An 18,203-nucleotide genomic window follows, 5' to 3' on the forward strand; every position below is an offset into this window, starting at 1 on the left:
AGAGGCTGACCACTCAGCAAGAGGAACAGGATTCGCCACCCGCCCGGGGCGTCCACCAAAATGCCTGCAGAAAAAATACCAGCCCACCTAAAACCAGTAGGATGAATGTTCCAGCTCACCCAGCAGGATGAGTGTTCCAGCAGGATGAATATTCCAGCAGGATGAGTGTTCCAGCAGGATGAGTGTTCCAGCAGGATGAATGTTCCAGCAGGATGAGTGTTCCAGCAGGATGAATGTTCCAACAGGATGAGTGTTCCAGCAGGATGAGTGTTCCAGCAGGATGAATGTTCTAGCAGGATGAATGTTCCAGCAGGATGAATGTTCCAGCAGGATGAGTGTTCCAGCAGGATGAGTGTTCCAGCAGGATGAGTGTTCCAGCCACCTCGTCTATATTATTGTGTACTTTGTGTGCCGGTGTGGGAAGTGTGTCCTCTCTTGTCTTCTATTGTTTCACTAACTGTCGCTGACTGTTTTTTGTAAAGAGGGAGGCTGCCCTCAACAAGACTCTCCAAGCTTTGCCGCAGAAAAGAAAACATTGGAATGATTGGCAGAGTTGTCTATTGCAGTTGCAAAATACAATGTTCTCTTCAGAAATGGACAACCTCCCGAGAATGGTAGGAATTGTACTAAATCGGTCAAATTCTTCCAATCATGACACTGCAGAATCTCTAGAAGGACTATTAATATACAGCTAGTCCTGTATTGAATTGACTGTTTTTGGAAAATGATATTAAAATCGAATAATGAATCATCATGAACCATAGTCCAGATGTAGAGAAGACATAAGAGAGTGAACAGACCCTCCGTCTTTATAAAAGGCTGCACATCTAGTTCAGCAGTAAAGTTTGAGGTTATGCATGACACAGCAGGACATGGTGAATCTGGTTCCGTGTTTGCCCTTCATTTTGAAACACCTACACACCAAGCCAGAGACACAACAGGGATGGTGTAATTAATACGGGGCAATATTAACAAGCCCCAAAAATGATACTGTCTAATATGGGTTCTTGTTGGGCTCTGTCAATGTTCTGTGCTTACATGCAAAGCATTCTCCCTAAACACATGGCAACAGTCCTCTTCTCATTTTGCCCAGTGCCCAACAACTACCTCTTAGAGAGTACTCTTTCCTTCACAGCGGTGATTTGAAATGGAATTAATTGTAAATTCTGAGTGACTTAACTGTCTAATAGCCTCTCCCCCCCTTTCTATCTCTCTTTCCCCCCCCTCTCTCTCTCCCTCCCCCCCTCTCTCTCTCTTTCCCCCTCTCTCTCATCATACTCTCCCCCCCTCTCTCCATCATACTCTCTCTCTCTCCATCATACTCTCTCTCTCTCTCCCCCTCTCTCTCCATCATACTCTCTCTCTCTCCATCATACTCTCTCTCTCCCTCTCTCTCTCTCCCCCTCTCTCTCTCTCCATCATACTCTCTCTCTCTCTCCCCCTCTCTCTCCATCATACTCTCTCTCTCTCCATCATACTCTCTCTCTCCCTCTCTCTCTCTCCCCTCTCTCTCTCTCCATCATACTCTCTCTCTCTCTCCCCCCCTCTCTCTCCATCATACTCTCTCTCTCTCCATCATACTCTCTCTCTCCCTCTCTCGATCTCTCTCTAACAGTCAGTCTGTTTTCATATTCCGGTGAAGAAGTGTATATTTTCCACCCATCCAGATTTGATCCCTTTAGACACCAATACATTACCTGAATGTAAATGACTATGGTGTGAGCCAGCCACTCTCTGGGAATATTGCTAAAACATTCAGTGAGATGTTTCAAGCTACACCGCACAGGGACTCGATAACGCATACTTTCATTACATAAGTGAGTTACTCTGTCTTTATCCATACAATTGTCACATACTGTAGGCTACACAGAAAAACATTGGAGTCCTTACATCTAGAGTAGCTTCAATAACATTGGTCTAGTTTCACCCGTTTGGGTTGGGTCGAGGCACAGCAGGTCTTCTGATCCATGGATTTCTCCCCAAACTGCTGGTTAATTCATTCTAATTAGATTTGACCCTTGTGACTCTTGAGGTTAAATAATTCCCATTGATTGTGTGCTGGTTGCTGTTGCTCAGATAGTGGATGGAGCAGAAAGATACTGTGGCTGTTATATAAGGGTTATAGCTAGTCTCTGTGTCCATACAAGGCCTGAATTAAGAACACATCTTCCTAGTCACAAGGCTGTCAATATAATAGCTGATGAAGGAAGGGAAATGGGTAATGACGTTCAATACTAAGATGTGAATTGTGTGTGTGTGTCGGCGCTGGAGTGCTTTGCGTGGGGTATGGAGTGGTCAGCTGGCGGGTGTTTTCTGGGTAGGCACTGTGGGGGCTAAAAGCTCTGGAAAGCAGTGTGTGGGAAGGAAGCCTCCTCACTCTCACACACACACACGCAGACACGCACGCGCCGACACACACGCTCGGGAGTGTTAAGCTGAGGGTGGGAGGCGCTAGGTAGTTAAGCTTGCTTGCAGCTAGCCCATTGATCAGTATGGACTGGGACTGCCACAACAGACAATGCTCACAGACAGACTGACCAACAGATGGACAGACAGACAGAGAACAACACCTATACTCTGTAGGTTACTGCAGAGAGAGAGAGAGAGAGAGAGAGAGAGAGAGAGAGAGAGAGAGAGAGAGAGAGAGAGAGAGAGATTGCCACAACAGGTTTCCATAGACTGTTGTAGAGAGAGAGTGAGACGGAGAGATTAAAAAATAGAGAGAATTGAAGATCAGATAATGAAAGAAAGGTGACCAGTGAATGGAGAAAAGAGAGAGAAGATAAATAATAACAGAAAAAATATGCAAAACAAGACTAAGACAAAAAACGACATTGTGAAGAGAGCGAGAAAGAGAGACAGAGAGAGCGAGAAAGAGAGAGACAGAGAGAGAGAGGGACAGAGAGAGAGAGAGAAAGAGAGAGACAGAGAGAGAGCGAGAAAGAGAGAGACAGAGAGAGAGAGAGAGACAGAGAGAGACAGAGAGGAGCCAGAGCACGTTGTTCGGAGTGTTCTGAGCAGACACTGTCTGGACCATGTGCACAGGTAAGAACTCACTATCTCAGCTGTGCGTGTGTCTGTGTGTGTGTGCATACTGTATGTGGTTGTATATGTGTGTCTTTGTATTTGGAGCACTGCAGACGACTCACAGCTACAGCTGTGTTAAATTTGCCTAGATATTGCTCTGCAGTCAAACAGTCACGCTGCTGATTACGCTGAAATCCTATCAGTACTGTTCTGCTTACAGTACTCTTTCAAAATGAGCTCTACCGATCATGTTGTAGAAATGTGATAAGGATATTTGCCTTACCAATGTCTCCAGTCTTGTTGAGATGAAGGAGAAGGAATCATTTACCATTGACAACAGCTGCTAAGGAAAAAGAGGGTGTTTGTGCGTGTGCCTGTGTGCGCGTGCGCGTGTGTGTGTGTGTGTGCGCGTGCGCGCGCGTGTGTGTGTGTGTGTGTGTGTGTGTGTGTGTGTGTGTGTGTGTGTGTGTGTGTGTGTGTGTGTGTGTGTGTGTGTGTGTGTGTGTGTGTGTGTGTGTGTGTGTGTGTGTGTGTGTGTGTGTGTGTGTGTGTGTGTGTGCGCGCGCCTGTGTGTTCACTTATGATTTGTTCCCGAACATTTCTTTCGGAAGCAATGATATTGGGAGAGGCGTGAGAGTGCAGGTGTGTGTGTTGGGGGTATGGTGAAGGCTGAAGAGGGTGGGGCCCAAGATAGGTGGTTGATATAGCCTTTTTTAGACTTGTCTAAGTAGATTTCACGTTAGTGTTCCTTATAGCAGAGTTTTGCCACCTTAGAATGTTTGGTGTCTTTTTTGTATTTCTTTACGAGTGTCTGTGGGTTTAGACTTGGCAGTGAAAGAGCAGGTGTGTTAGGGGGAATAAATAACAAGTAGTCTGCCACTCACACAAGAAATGATTTTACAAATGCAGATTGACCACACAAATAATTATCACTCTCTCTCTCTCTCCCAGTCAATTTCTGAGATGTTGACTCGCATTACCTTTTTGACTTCTTTGATTTTCAATTTCTAATTGAATTGAAGCAATCGGTGTGTCATTTACTTGCGACAGTATACTCACAGTCTCGATGAACCGTCTGTGTCCGTCTTCATTATCAGATGTCGAATAACCAACCATGGCATGAAAAACACATTTGATTGTGACATTGGTTAAGCCTATATTGACCTACAAGAGACCCCTCCCACGACTGGCCTGGGGGGTTTCGGAAGTGTTTGCCGTAGACAATGAGATCAGCGGTAATTATGGAGAATGTATGTCTTCTGTGGATAGGCACCAACTTGCCTACGCGGAAGGCATTGCGAAGCGCGGCACTTCCGACCCATAGCCTTGGTGTGCGGTCCATAAAAGAAAACCCTCGAGGCGCATGGCAGGCAGGCTAAGGATATGGACGGGGAATCGACACGAGGAGAAGATGAGAGGATATTGGTAAGACATCATGAGGTAGCCTTGGCTACATTCTCGATAATGCACTTTTTACGCGTTTGTAAGAACTTTCCTGTCCACTTCTTGGAAACAGATGTCGGTTTGTTTCTCAATGTTTTCTCAGATCAGCTACAACTCGACGTGGACCGTTCAACACATGCAGTCACAAAAGGTAGGCTGGTTGAAGGGATAAAATGTTTTCTTTTGCTTAGGGGTTGAGCTACTTTAGTGGTGAGAATAATGGCTAGATTTTCTGAAATCTGGTTGTTCTGAAAAGAATGTTATATAATGTTTGCTTGCAGGGCAAAATAGAATGCCACATTCCAATGCGCTTATCACATTTGTTTATTCTGTAAATTAAACTGATGAAAGTTGTATTATTCAATATTCTACGTTATCATTAAAGTTGTTAAGGCAATGCTATAACGAAGCTATAGATAGGCTACTGCAGAATTATGGGACAAGTTGTGGTCCGGTGTGTGTGGTCTCGCGGCTTGGCGCAGCCAGGGTCTCACGGTCGGACGAAGTTGGCTCCAGATCACTGGAATGCGCCTAGCGTTTTGATCTCCTTTATAAACACAACGGTCGCTCATTAACTAAATGACTAATGTCTATTTTAACATAGAACCGTGAACCAACCATAATGTTAAACGAAACTGGTTTTGAGAAAGGTTTCTGGAGTTAACTGTTTTTTTTTTGCCTTTTGGAGGAGAGAATGGACAGCCTGGTCTCATAGACTAGACGTAACATATCAACACTCAAATCAGAATATTTTAAGTTTGAACATATTAATACTCAAATTAGTATATGTTAAGTTTGGTATGGTTATATAAGATAGAAGGTTACTTAATGCAAAAATGAAAGGAGGGTGGTATAACACAAACCCAAAGGTTCATCGCAATGGTTGCGTTCGAATCTCATCATGGGTGTCTAGCAACAAAGGTTGTGTGTTCGAATCTCATCACGGACAACTTTAGCAATTTAGCTAATTAGCAACTTTGCAACTACTTACTACTTTATAGCTACTTTGCAACTACTTAGCATGTTAGCTAACCCAAAGCCTTTAACCTAACTCCTAACCCTAACCTTAAAGGAAAAATTTGCCCATTTCTGTGTGATGTTCTATCCATTCCTGGGGTCATTTCATGTTTTCATGTGTATCTGAGCTATTGCCATTCTAGCAGGTAGAAATTAGGCCGGTATGACGTAGCATTGTGTTAAAGCTGCTCTCACAACACTGGAAGTTAATAAGAATACAACTTTTGGATTGTGAAAACGTCTAATGTACATGTCCGATTTCAATACAGTTCGATGTCAACGCGGGAGCTTGTCTTCTCTTGAATGAGCCATTACAGTATTCCTACCTTGAGAAATTTGTAATTTAACAGAGGGTCCACCACATTGTCTGTCTCTTCAGTCCAGGGTGCATTGCATGGTGCCATTGCATGGCCATTGTGAATGTCAGACTCCACTCTGTGAGGCACATCGATCTGCAGGTTGAACATGGTGACACTGTAGTCTCCTAAATTGATAGTGCAGTTTGTTTAGGCTATTTTACAGCCAACTAGCTACTTCACATGCTGATATTGACTTTGGTATTATTGTGTGTAGCTACGTTTGCTAGCTAGATAGCTAGCCAGCCAGCAAAAAAGAGAGGATTGTATTGTGGGTTTTGTAGTTGACTTGAGCTGCAGCAGATTTCTACAACGATTTTCACATGTTGCTACCAACCTTATTATAACGATAAAAATAAATATTTGTTCACAAAATATATGGTTTAGCACTGTAAATGATAGGAATTAGTGGTTTTTCTTTTAACCCTAACTTTAACCCATAGCCTAGCTAACGTTAGCCACCTAGTTAACGTTAGCCACCTAGTTAACGTTAGCCACAACAAATTGGAATTCGTAACATCATACGTATTGCAAATTCGTAACATATCATACGAATTGTAAATCATAACATGTACGAAATGGATGATGGACTTCCACAAATTAATACTTATACTAATATGAGCATCTCGTATGTTCATTTACTATGTTACATCTACCCCTGAGTCTAGGTTGGAGGGGTGGTATGTGAGGAGAGGGGGAATTCTTGTGTATTTTGGAATGACGATTACCTAGGGGAGAACCCATGACTGAAAAGAGGGAGAGAAGGGGCCAGAAGGAAGAATGAGGCATGTTCTGAAAGGACTACACACATTTCTCGGCTTCCTCATTAGTTCTAAACGGCATTTGGGTTGCTGACATGTTGTTTCGTCTTCACATGATACTCTCTATGCTGATGGATATGCTGACTGACAGCCCAGTGTCCAAGGGAAAGTAGTCAGATGACTAAGACTAACTAGGCTACTCGCACTCTCACCAAAACTACTGTTTCTTTCACTCAAAGGTCAGTCTTTTAAAGAAATAGAAAAAGGCACATGATTATGCTACCACCAGCACATTTCTTTGTTTGCACTGCAACATTGTAGATATAGCCTGAGCCTAATGTAAAATGTGTTCACAGTTATAGGTTAGTTTGGATTTCTGGCCTGTTTTTTTCCAATCCTTTCCAACAGGTGGAGAGGTATGGTAGGCTACGGAGCTACAGGTGTAGGTTATTAATTTGACCAGTTTCTCAGAACAGGAAAATAATCCTGCAGCAACAGGACATTTAAATTATTGTGTGGATTATAATTAAAGGACATGTTTGTAGGTGTTGATACAAACTTCAGAAGTATTTTAAACCGTGAACACACTACATGTTTGCATTTCCTGCGACAACGGGGTGGTCAAATTAAGATTCAACACCTGTACAATGGTTTCGCTAAGGGTCAAAGTACCTGACAATGGAATCTCCTAAATATTCCAACTATCCACTGTCATAAAGAAGGTAGACAAAATTGACATTTTATCAAAGCATATTGCCAGTTAGCCTATGCTCAGTGGTGTAAAGTACTTAAGTAGTACTTTAATGTATTTTTTACTTAAGTTGTTTTTTGGGATATCGGTACTTTACTATTTATATTTTTAACAACTTTTACCTTTTACTTCACTACATTCCTAAAGCAAAATAATGTACTTTTTACTCCCTACATTTTCCCTGACACCCAAAAGTACTGGTTACATTTTGAGTTCTTAGCAGGACAGGAAAATGGTCCAATTTACGCACTTATCAACAGAACAACTCTGGTCATCCCTACTGCCTCTGATCTGGAGGACTCACTAAACAGAGAACAACTCTGGTCATCCCTACTGCCTCTGATCTGGAGGACTCACTAAACAGAGAACAACTCTGGTCATCCCTACTGCCTCTGATCTGGAGGACTCACTAAACACAAATACTTTGTTTGTAAATCATGTCTGAGTGTTGAAGTGTGCCCCTGGCTATCCTTAAATGTAAAAAACAAGAAAATCATGCCATTTGGTTAATATACGGAATTTTTAATTATATAATTGAAAGTATATTTTAGCAATTACATTTACTTTTGATACTTAAGTATATTTTAAACTAAATACTTTCAGACTTTTACTCAAGTGGTATTTTACTGGGTGACGTTCATTTTTATTTGAGTCATTTTCTATTGCGGTATCTTTACTTTTAACTCAAGTATGACAGTTAGTGGTTAGAGCATTGGGCCAGTAACCAGAAGATTGCTGTATCGAATCTGCCTTTCTGCCCCTGAACAAGGCAGTTAACCAACTGTTCCCCGGGCGCTGAAGACGTGGATGTCGATTAAGGCAGTCCCCCCCCACCTCTCTGATGGAAGACACATTTCAGTTGAATACATTGTTGGACAACTGACTAGGTACTTTTCCCACCACTGCCTACGCTTCCCCAAATATTTCAAGTAGATAAATGCAGAAATGAAAATATGAGACACACGTAAATAGATATCAGTAATGAATATAATAGTGTAGCATAAAAGGCATATGTCTACCAGAGTTTACTATGGTTAGAGCAGTAATGGTGGTGCTGGATTAGCATAAAATCATCTGAGATTGTCCACTCTTCGACGCCTGCCTACAAAAGCAATCGCCCACTCACAAATGACAATTATTCCAATGAGCAACCGATCCTGAAGTGGGATTCTATCAGCTCTCAGCACCCACATCAGATTGGAATGACTAGTCTACCACACATTCCTCAACATTTCATGTTGCAATGAAAAGAGGAGAACTTGTGGTGCGTTTGGTGTGTGTGTGTAGACTTGTGGATGTGTGTTACAGTTAGTGATGTGCAGGCGACAGTATCTCCTGTACTGTACGTGTGTTTGTCAGATGTTTGAGGTGGATGACTTGTGTGAGAGGACTAGTGAGTGTCCATGTGTGCAGTGTTTAACTGTTTCCCTCCCCATAGGGGCAGTGTTTAACTGTTTCCCTCCCCATAGGGGCAGTGTTTAACTGTTTCCCTCCCCATAGGGGCAGTGTTTAACTGTTTCCCTCCCCAGTGTTTAACTGGGGCAGTGTTTAACTGTTTCCCTCAGATAGGACCAGTGTTTAACTGTTTCACTGTTTAACTGTTTCCCTCCCCATAGGGGCAGTGTTTAACTGTTTCCCTCCAGATAGGACCAGTGTTTAACTGTTTCCCTCCCCATAGGAGCAGTGTTTAACTGTTTCCCTCCCCATAGGGTCAGTGTTTAACTGTTTCCCTCCAGATAGGACCAGTGTTTAACTGTTTCCCTCCCCATAGGGCCAGTGTTTAACTGTGTCCCTCCCCATAGGGACAGTGTTTAACTGTTTCCCTCCCCATGTGGACAGTGTTTAACTGTTTCCCTCCCCATAGGGTCAGTGTTTAACTGTTTCCCTCCCCATAGGGTCAGTGTTTAACTGTTTACACGCACATAACTCCTCCACTTTGAACAGCCAAGTACCCTTGGCTCCAGGTTTCCATGGCAACACACTGCAGAAACGTAGCATATGAAGAACCAATGGAAAACCACCTAGATGAATTGTATTCATTTATTTGATTTTAACACTGACACAATGAATGATCAAGAGTCCGATGCAACACAATATGATTTGCTCTGTACTTGAGATCATGGCACCATTATTCTTTTCATGGCACTTTCTCTGGGTCAGTTGCTACACGGAAAACCAACTCCCCTAGTTTTTCTCAATGAGTGTCCTCTTCCAAGCCTCCCCATTCACATATATGTCAGAGTTTCTAGCGCCTCCGGACCAGTCGTTGACTGAGAAAGCCCAGCCCCCTAATGCTACCTGAAGTCTGCCATCTCCATGTCACACTGCGTGACTGAGTGACTTTCTGTCACACATGCATACTGAAGTATGTGGATTCATTGAGAGATAAGACTGAGAAATATAGGATATGAGAAGTACACGATGAACACAGGTGAGAAAAGAGCCAAAGAACAGACAAGTAGAAAGAAATAGAGAACACTGGGCCCTGCCTCAAGACTGACACATCTACAGCTCATTACTTATTGAAAACACTGGAATGCTGTTTCACATGGAATCTCTCTCTTTCTTCTTCCACCCCCCTCTCTTTCCCCCTCCCTGCCCCCTCTCTTGTTCTCCGGAGAGGAGAGGAAGAGATAGAGAGAGAGGTTGAGAGAGAGAGAGAGAGATATGAAGCTGGACTGAAAGAGATGCCAGGGGTCTGGGAATCACACAGATCAATCACAGTGAGTACAAAACCTGTTGGGGTGAGTGTGTGTCATCGTGTGTATCCGTCAGATGTTTTACTAGTTGTACAGGTCTCTCTCATGTGAGCAGCAGTGTGTGTGTGCATGTGGTTGTAACTATTGTAATGTATGGTAATGTTTAGGGCTTGGTGTCACTCGTACACCCTCTGAGCATAAGGCTGTGTTATGTATGGTAATGTTTAGGGCTTGGGGTCACTCGTACACCCTCTGAGCATAAGGCTGTGTTATGTATGGTAATGTTTATTGGGGTAATGTTTAGGCTGTTTATGTATGGTAATGTTTAGGGTTTGGGGTCACTCGTACACCCTCTGAGCATAAGGCTGTGTTATGTATGGTAATGTTTAGGGCTTGGTGTCACTCGTACACCCTCTGAGCATATGGCTGTGTTATGTATGAATGGACTTGGCCTCTGGAGGAACAGCATGTGCCATGTTCTATAGGACCCTGACTTTATCAATGGGTTCATGAGAGAGACCTGGCATTGGCTGGGGACAGGAGCCAATCAAACTACAGCATGTTAGTTGTAGAAGTCAGGATGAATGAATGAGTCAGAGATGATGAAGGTGAGTGTGTTGGTGTGCGTGTGTGTATGAAGAGAGTTGTCCGACTAACCCCAGCTCACACACTAAACCAGTTGGTTGATTGCAGGCCCATAGCTGTGAGAACCCCATCGGGACAATGAACAGGGCTAAAATTAGCAGTCAAGGCCACCTGTCTGCAACACGGCCAGAGAGGAACCAGGAAGGAGAGGGGGAAACGGGAAGGAGAGGGGGAAACGGGAAGGAGAGGGGGAAACAGAGGCCATTAAGGGCACAGCTCACACTTACCCTGGAGAAAAGTTGCTTCTCTCTTTTCAAATACCTCTCAAGTCGCCAGCTCTCACAGTGGAGTGAAGTGGGCCATGACTGTTGGTTAGTGGTGGTGGAAAGACATATTCAGTGTTGGAGTTCTGCTAACTCTTCAACATCTTATCATGCCCCGCTAGTTTCCTGTCTACCTGACTGCAGACGAGCCAGGGAGTCTCCTCTGTCTGTCACCTGCTGCCCCTACCTTTCCCACCAATCTCTAGGACAAGGGGAGGTCTCGGAGAATTCAATCATCATGGGTAGTAGGAACCTAGCCATAGACTGCGTTTGCAGAACTGATTGTAAATGAAACTAGCATTTAAAGCCTCCATCCTAAGAAGCCTGCGGGTCACATGATCCATCTCATGGTGGACTTGACTATTCATTTAGTGCTCTATTCAATCAGATCCGCTTTGGCCGACATCTGCATAGCGGTTGTTTTGGCGGTGTCGGTGGTGGAGCTGTCAAATCCACAAGCGGCTCCTGGCGTTATACCAGAAGCGAACGTTGCCATTGGCTGAACAGAGTCGCATTAACAGAAATCCCATGCAGCCTTCTTTACAAGTTTGAACACTGGATTGTGTATTACATTCAATGATTTTTCAATTTGAGCGTAATTTCTAAAGAGCCTAAATGTTCTCATTCTGAATTTCTAACGCGTGGATGTGGCTTCGTGACAATTAACGCAAGAGCAGCTGTTCACCGATTTGAGGGCTTCAACCCAGTTCCACTTCCAACACCGCCAAAACATCTGCTATGCGGGTGTCTGCAATCGCTGTTTAACGCTTGATCTGATTGAATCGAGGCCTTGGTGTTGTCTGCTCTGTCCATTATAGCCAGGCAGGTCAGAGGGGGAAACAGAGAAGTCAGTGGATAGCAGTTAAGTTTGTCTTGACATTTCAAGGTCCTTTCAGATTGAGTCAACATCTGCAGCGTTTAACATGGATTGTCGGCAGCGCTCTACTGGCGCGATCGTATTGAATCCTAGCCCAAGTGATAGTCCCTCAACACACAAACACACACGCCTGACTGTTGTGTCTTTATACCCAGATATGGCAGTTGACCACCCAATTCCCTTACCTGGGCCTCAAGATTTCAACCAAAGAGAGACAGTAATAGAGGAGGCCACCCCATAGAGGTAGATAGAGGACTCATTATGGACATTGCCATCATCCACCTTTTTAAAGTAGTCAAGTAGTAAACTGGGTGGGGATTCCTATGGGTTGTAACCTCAATGGCGCTACCCAAGCTGTCACAGGTGCTATAATGGCACAGATATAAAGATGAGTCCTCTATCAATCTCTATGGGCCAGCCAGGTTCAGTGGTGTCATGGAAAAGTGCTTTGTCACTCTAGTGACTAGTCTACTTAACAACTGCACCTGGATCAGTGTCATACTGATTCAATCAGCAGTTCAGAGCATAAATGTCTAGGGAACACCTCGTGTCCCTGATTAGAGGGGAACTGGCTTTGAGGTCCAGGGCATCATATTGCATAATCTCCCTCCTAGTGCGACCTATAGCATGTGTAAAATTCACTCCGACACCATAAAATCAAGTCACACTGCACAAACACATGTGGGGGAGGGGCTACATGTGTGGGGAAAGAACAGGGTTTATCACTATAACCTGGGGATTGCTGTTAGGTTAAGGTGGGGTAGAACTTCACTCCCCTGTTTGACTTTCCATTCTCTTCAATCCAAGGCCACCAGATTCCCTTTGATCTTCTGCTTCCACGTCACAACAGGCTGATTAAAGGAGAATCAATCTCCCTCCAACTAGAAGTCCTCAGTATAATAATAAAACAGGAACTATTAACCTGGAAGAGATGTGGTCAACTGATCCATTGACTGCATGTCAGTTCTATGCAACTGACCCCTCTTCTCTGTTCACTGCATAGGTATGAAGCTGCCTGGACCGGATGATGACGCTGCTATACAGACTGGCTGCACCTTGCAGAAAAACTCCCTTTGGGGCCCAGTCAGGATTACTTACTGCAGGGGTCTTAACACGCAGTACTCCATCTCAGAGGCTAAAAACAGACACACCCTTAACAAGGCATTATTAGATTACTAGTGATCCTCTGCTGAATGTGTTTAAATAAGTCACAAGCTCCCAGGTATTCAGTGCTAACCCAGTGACGGCCGTCTTCGCTTGGACTGTGCTAAGCAAGGTTGGCAATTTTGGGTCCTTGTGGGCAGCCGTGTCGGTGTCTGTCAGCTGCTCAGTAGTCAGTGTAGATCCTGTGGGGCAGTCAGCAGCTACATCTGGCTACTGGGTCGCTGATGGCTGCCATGTTCTTCATGTATCAATTCCATGTACTGTGATTTAGTATCGCTTGTATTCTAAATTTACATACAGCCATCTTTAGTTCAGTTTGCTGGTAGGTTGTTGACCTGGCATACAGTGTAGAATTCTGTGTGGTTGATTCTACAGCTACATTGTCTGCTGGGTTTTAGGCCCTACTCAAATAATCACTCTCACTTGTCACTTAATCTCTCGTAAGTATTTTCTCCCAATTCAGAGACCGTGTGACTGATTGTGTATCATCAAATAAAATACAAGTTCTAGAAGCAGAGTTGTGGTCAGCTGTATTTGGATTGGGCCCTGTTTTGTCTAGAAAGAACATTTTATTAGGTTCCCTTGTTCACTGTGGTCTTGAAATGTACATAGTCTTAGACGTTGAAACACTGCAGCACAAAATAAATGAATGCAAAACCATTAATTATTTCTGCAGACACACTGTACGCACACACTGGTGAAAGCAATTACATCCATTAATTATTTGACAATTGTGTTTAATGACTCATCATAAAACATTCTTCAAAACAATAAAACAATTTTAAATGTCAGTTTCTGTACAACGCTTGCTAAGCAGTTTTATTTATATATAGAAAATGTATGAGGAGTTGTGTTAAAATGACAAAACTCCTTCAAATTTAATGGCAGGTACTCTGGAAAAAAATAACAGCATTCCATCAACAAATATTTTCAAGCAATAAATATGTATTTATAAATAGTGTAAATTTACATCAAGATTAGAAACATAACAAAAATCACAAATCAAACTTTATTCCTTAAAAGGAGTAGTTAGCTCTTTTTAAACAACCAAATCTGTATTTTGATGTAAATGGCATGTTATAGCAGTCCACATTTGTATGCGATTTCACTTGTTTGAGAAACTTAACAACCAGCGAATCATTTCCTCATCCTCGTTGTGCAGTATGGGGGCCCTGAAAAAAACATGATGCGGGTCTTTGAAATTGTGTCACTCCGCAGTGCTATATTCCATCGTGTGCGTCTCAAGATGTCCCATATCCAGCGGTTTCATTCTCCGTGTAGACTGCAGCTACAGGTAACTGCCAAAATAAAGGAAACACCAACATAAAGCCTCTTAATAGGGTGTTGGGACAACAAGCCAGAACAGCTTCAATGCACCTTGGCATCGATTCTACAAGCGTGTGGAAGCATCTCCTTTCAATATACTTTGTACCCCTCATTTACGCAAGTATTTTGGCTGTGACCTGTAGAATGAACGGAGGTATCGCTTGAGTCGCAACAGAATGGAATATAACGTTGCGGATAAAGTTCAGTATGATGACATCTGTACACAGTGTTTCCATTTCAAAAAGGACATATTGGGGTGTTTTTGGAGCCATTGTTCATTTTTCAGAGCCCACATACTGCACAACGAGGATGAAGGAATTCAATCGCTGGTGGTAAGTTTCTCAAATCCAAGTGAAATGGCAACTGTCTGAACCCTTCAATAAACATGCCATTTACATCAAAAACATTTGGTTATAAAAAAAGCTAAATTCTCCTTTAGGTCAATGTGCAACCCATTTTTCTTTGTGACTTGGCTATTGATTTTCCCCAACATTTTTCCTCTTTTTTTAAAAACCTAATAAACAACCAAAAACTGAACGTCATAGCTCCAAAATAACAAAGATAAAACATAAAAGCTGTAAAAAAAAATTAAAAAGACAATCACCTAAACTCTTCACATTACAATTTTTTTGTAGATTTTGCCATCCAAAGAGTCTTAAAATTACTATCTACCATAGAAAAAGACCAGTTAGGCTAGTGCTCCTTAGAGGGAAGGAAAACACCTGGAGAATTCAGGAAAACAAAGGGATCACATCTCAGCCTGTTAACAGAATTTAAAAAAAGAGAGAACAGGTTGTCCAGTCAGTAGTCTTTTAGGGTGGTGTTGCCAGTTGTGACAGATACAATATCTACAAAACATCTTCACTCAATAATAATTCCCACCCCTTTCCCATATGTTTTTGGATTAAGTCCTCCATTAAAAAGAGCTGAACCATTGTTACAAGGGGGAGTCCTGTGTTGGGAAGTGCGCTCTCTGGCGCCCCCCAGGGGGAAGAGGGGGGTTGACACGGCGCACTTTACAGGTTGCATAGACACACGCAGCCGCTGCTGCCTCCAGCCGTCGCTGTGGAGACTGTCTCGACTTTCCTGAATATCAGAAATGGTCCATTTTTCCTTTGAAATGAAAGATCCTGTAATGCTTGGTCGCCCCAGAGAAGCTGAAGGGATGTCTAATGTCAAGATGAAGATGAATGCAGAGGGGCCTGGCGAGAAAGAGGGAGTTCAATACCGATTCAGCGCATGAAACAGGAAACAAAAAAAAGGTATTTTATAGAATTCCATTTATTGAAATGCACATGGAACTCTTTGACAAACACTGGCCAATATACCAATCAAATGAGGAAGTAGTCCTTTAATAGGATCTCTGTACATCCCAACAATGTCAATAGAGCCAAATCAAAGTGTGACTTACTAGTGTGAACTGGTCGTAGACCTGCATGAGATCATCCATCCGGTGTTTCTCTACAACCACAAAGTTGTCCAGCTCGGCGCTGCCTTTCCGGGCACAGTCCTGGCAGTGAACCACGTACTGCTTCTGCTTCCTGGAGAGGAGCTCGCTCCGCACAAACAGCAGGTTAAACACCTCCACCTGGAACACAGTCAACCAACACGTCAGCAACTAGGAATGGGCATGAGTAATAGATTAGTGGACCTGAGGTGTAAACTCCACCTTGAAGCTGTTCAGTCATATCCCTGTAAGCCGGGATTCATTTAGAATTTTTAACACCCCTTGAAGTAGAATTAACATACATACTACCGTTCAACAGTTTGGGGTCACTTAAATTCCCTCGTTTTCCATTAAAATATATATGAAATGAGTTGCAAAATGATAAGGAAATAGTCAAGATGTTGACAAGGTTATAAATAAGGTTATTAATTAACTCCTTCAAACTTTGCTTTCGTCAAAGAATCCTCCATTTGCTTTGGCATTCTAGTTGTCAATTTGTTGAGGTAATCTGAAGAGATTTCACACCATGCTTCCTGAAGCACCTCCCACAAGTTAGATTGGCTTGATGGGCACTTCTTACGTACCATAAGGTCAAGCAGCTCAATAGGGTTGAGATCCGGTGACTTTGCTGGCTACACCATTATAGACAGAATACCAGCTGACTGCTTCTTCCCTAAATAGTTCTTGCATTGTTTGGAGCTGTGCTTTAGATTGTTATTCTGTTGGAGGAAATGGTCTCCAATGAAGCGCAGTCCACAGGGTATGGCATGGCAAAATGGAGCGAGTCTTCCTTTCAAGATCCATTCAACCCTGTACAATTCTTTACCACCACCAAAGCACCCCCAGACCATCAGTTTGTCTCCACCATGCTTGAGATGGCGTCAAGCACTCCTCTTGTATCTTCATGTTTTCTGCGTCTCACGAATGTTCTTCTTTGTGAGCTTAACACAAATTTAGATTTGTCTGTCCATAACACTTTTTCCAATCTTCCTGTGTCCAGTGTGTTCTTTTGCCCATCTTAATATTTTAGTTTTATTGGCTAGTCTGAGACCTGGCTTTTTCTTTGCTACTCTGCCTAGAAGGCCAGCATCCCGGAGTCACCTCTTCCTTCACTGTTGATGTTGAGACTGGTGTTTTGCGGGTACTATTTAATGAAGCTGCCAGTTGAGGACTTATGAGGCGTCTTTCTCAAACTAGACACTAAATGTACTTGTCCTCTTGTTCAGTTGTGTACCGTGGCCTCCCACTCCTCTTTCTATTCTGGTTAGGGCCAGTTTGCACTGTTCTGTGAAGGGAGTAGTACACAGCGTTGTACGAGATCTTCAGTTTCTTGGCAATTTCTCACATGGAATAACCTTGATTTCTCAGAACAAGAATTGACTGACGATTTTCAGAAGAAGTTCTTTGTTTCTGGCCATTTTGAGCCTGTAATTAAACCCACAAATGCTGATGCTCCAGATACTCAACTAGTCTAAAGGCTGCCAGTTTTATTGCTTCTTTAATCAGAACAACAGTTTTCAGCTGTGCTAACACAAATGCAAAAAGGGTTTCCTAATGATCCATTAGCCTTTTAAAATTATAAACTTGGATTAGCTAACACAACGTGCCATTGGAACACAGGAGTGATGGTTGCTGATAATGGGCCTCTGTACGCCTACGTAGATATTCCATTTAAAAAAAGTAGTTTCCAGCTACAATAGTCATTAACAATGTCTACACTGTATTTCTGATCAATTTGATGTTATTTTAAAGGGCAAAAAAAAGTGTGCTTTTCTTTCAAAAACATGGACCGGTAGTGTGAGAGAGCGAAAGATATATAGCCCATACAAACACAATGAATAACAGATTCACTACATGGAACAGTTCCCCAAAATAAACCCAATGGAGTTTGTACTGTCGTGTCTGTCCTATATCTGAGAGATAAGATCTGTCAATAAAATATATATATATATTTATTTAAACCCTTCTTTTTGGCACTAAACTGTCTCCATATATACTTCCATTAATTTTTTCAACTGGTATCGGGGCACCTTCAGTTAAGTCTTGTGAGGCCTGTGGGCATCCTAGAGCAAAACCTTTCCACAGAGGGGTCATATCGGGGCGGCAGAGTACCCTAGTGGTTAGAGCGTTGGACTAGTAACCGGAAGGTTGCAAGAAACTGATGGGCTACAGACAGAAGTTGGAATAATCGGCTGTACAGACTTCAGACGAGTCAAGATGATTTTGGGGTCTGAAAAGCAAAATGGAGAACACCATGTTTGTGAGTCTTATCTTTCCATATAGGGGCTGTGTCCCACAAACAAAAATGTGCTTAAGGTTAGGCAAAAGGTTAACAGTGTGGTTCGGGATAAAGGTTTAAAAAGAGATTTTACAAAACTAAATTGTAGAAACAGGAAGGGTGTATGACTTTGTGGCTGTGGTAACTAA

At 42.9% G+C, this 18,203-nt stretch overlaps 1 protein-coding gene and 1 long non-coding RNA gene across 3 annotated transcripts in view; one reads left to right on the plus strand and one right to left on the minus strand.

The window, feature by feature from the left end:
• The first annotated feature begins 2,631 nt into the window (after positions 1–2,631).
• Positions 2,632–4,719, plus strand: LOC124010760. The gene is made up of 3 exons (XR_006834484.1): positions 2,632–3,045; positions 4,297–4,452; positions 4,574–4,719. It is a non-coding gene; the product is annotated as an uncharacterized LOC124010760 (long non-coding RNA).
• Positions 4,720–13,719: 9,000 nt separating this feature from the next.
• The window catches only part of LOC124011612 (lysine-specific demethylase 6A-like), a 50,791-nt gene continuing 46,307 nt past the window's right edge, over positions 13,720–18,203 (minus strand). For both annotated transcript variants that reach the window (XM_046325065.1, XM_046325064.1), the window contains 2 exons: positions 15,741–15,917; positions 13,720–15,531 (listed from right to left, as the gene is read on the minus strand). In XM_046325065.1, coding sequence (XP_046181021.1) covers positions 15,505–15,531; positions 15,741–15,917 — 204 coding nt within the window. In that variant the 3' untranslated portion in view covers positions 13,720–15,504. The remainder of the gene's footprint in view (positions 15,532–15,740; positions 15,918–18,203) is intronic.

Source organism: Oncorhynchus gorbuscha, linkage group LG23 (genome assembly GCF_021184085.1).
Source record: "Oncorhynchus gorbuscha isolate QuinsamMale2020 ecotype Even-year linkage group LG23, OgorEven_v1.0, whole genome shotgun sequence".
NCBI classification, from domain to species: domain Eukaryota; kingdom Metazoa; phylum Chordata; class Actinopteri; order Salmoniformes; family Salmonidae; genus Oncorhynchus; species Oncorhynchus gorbuscha.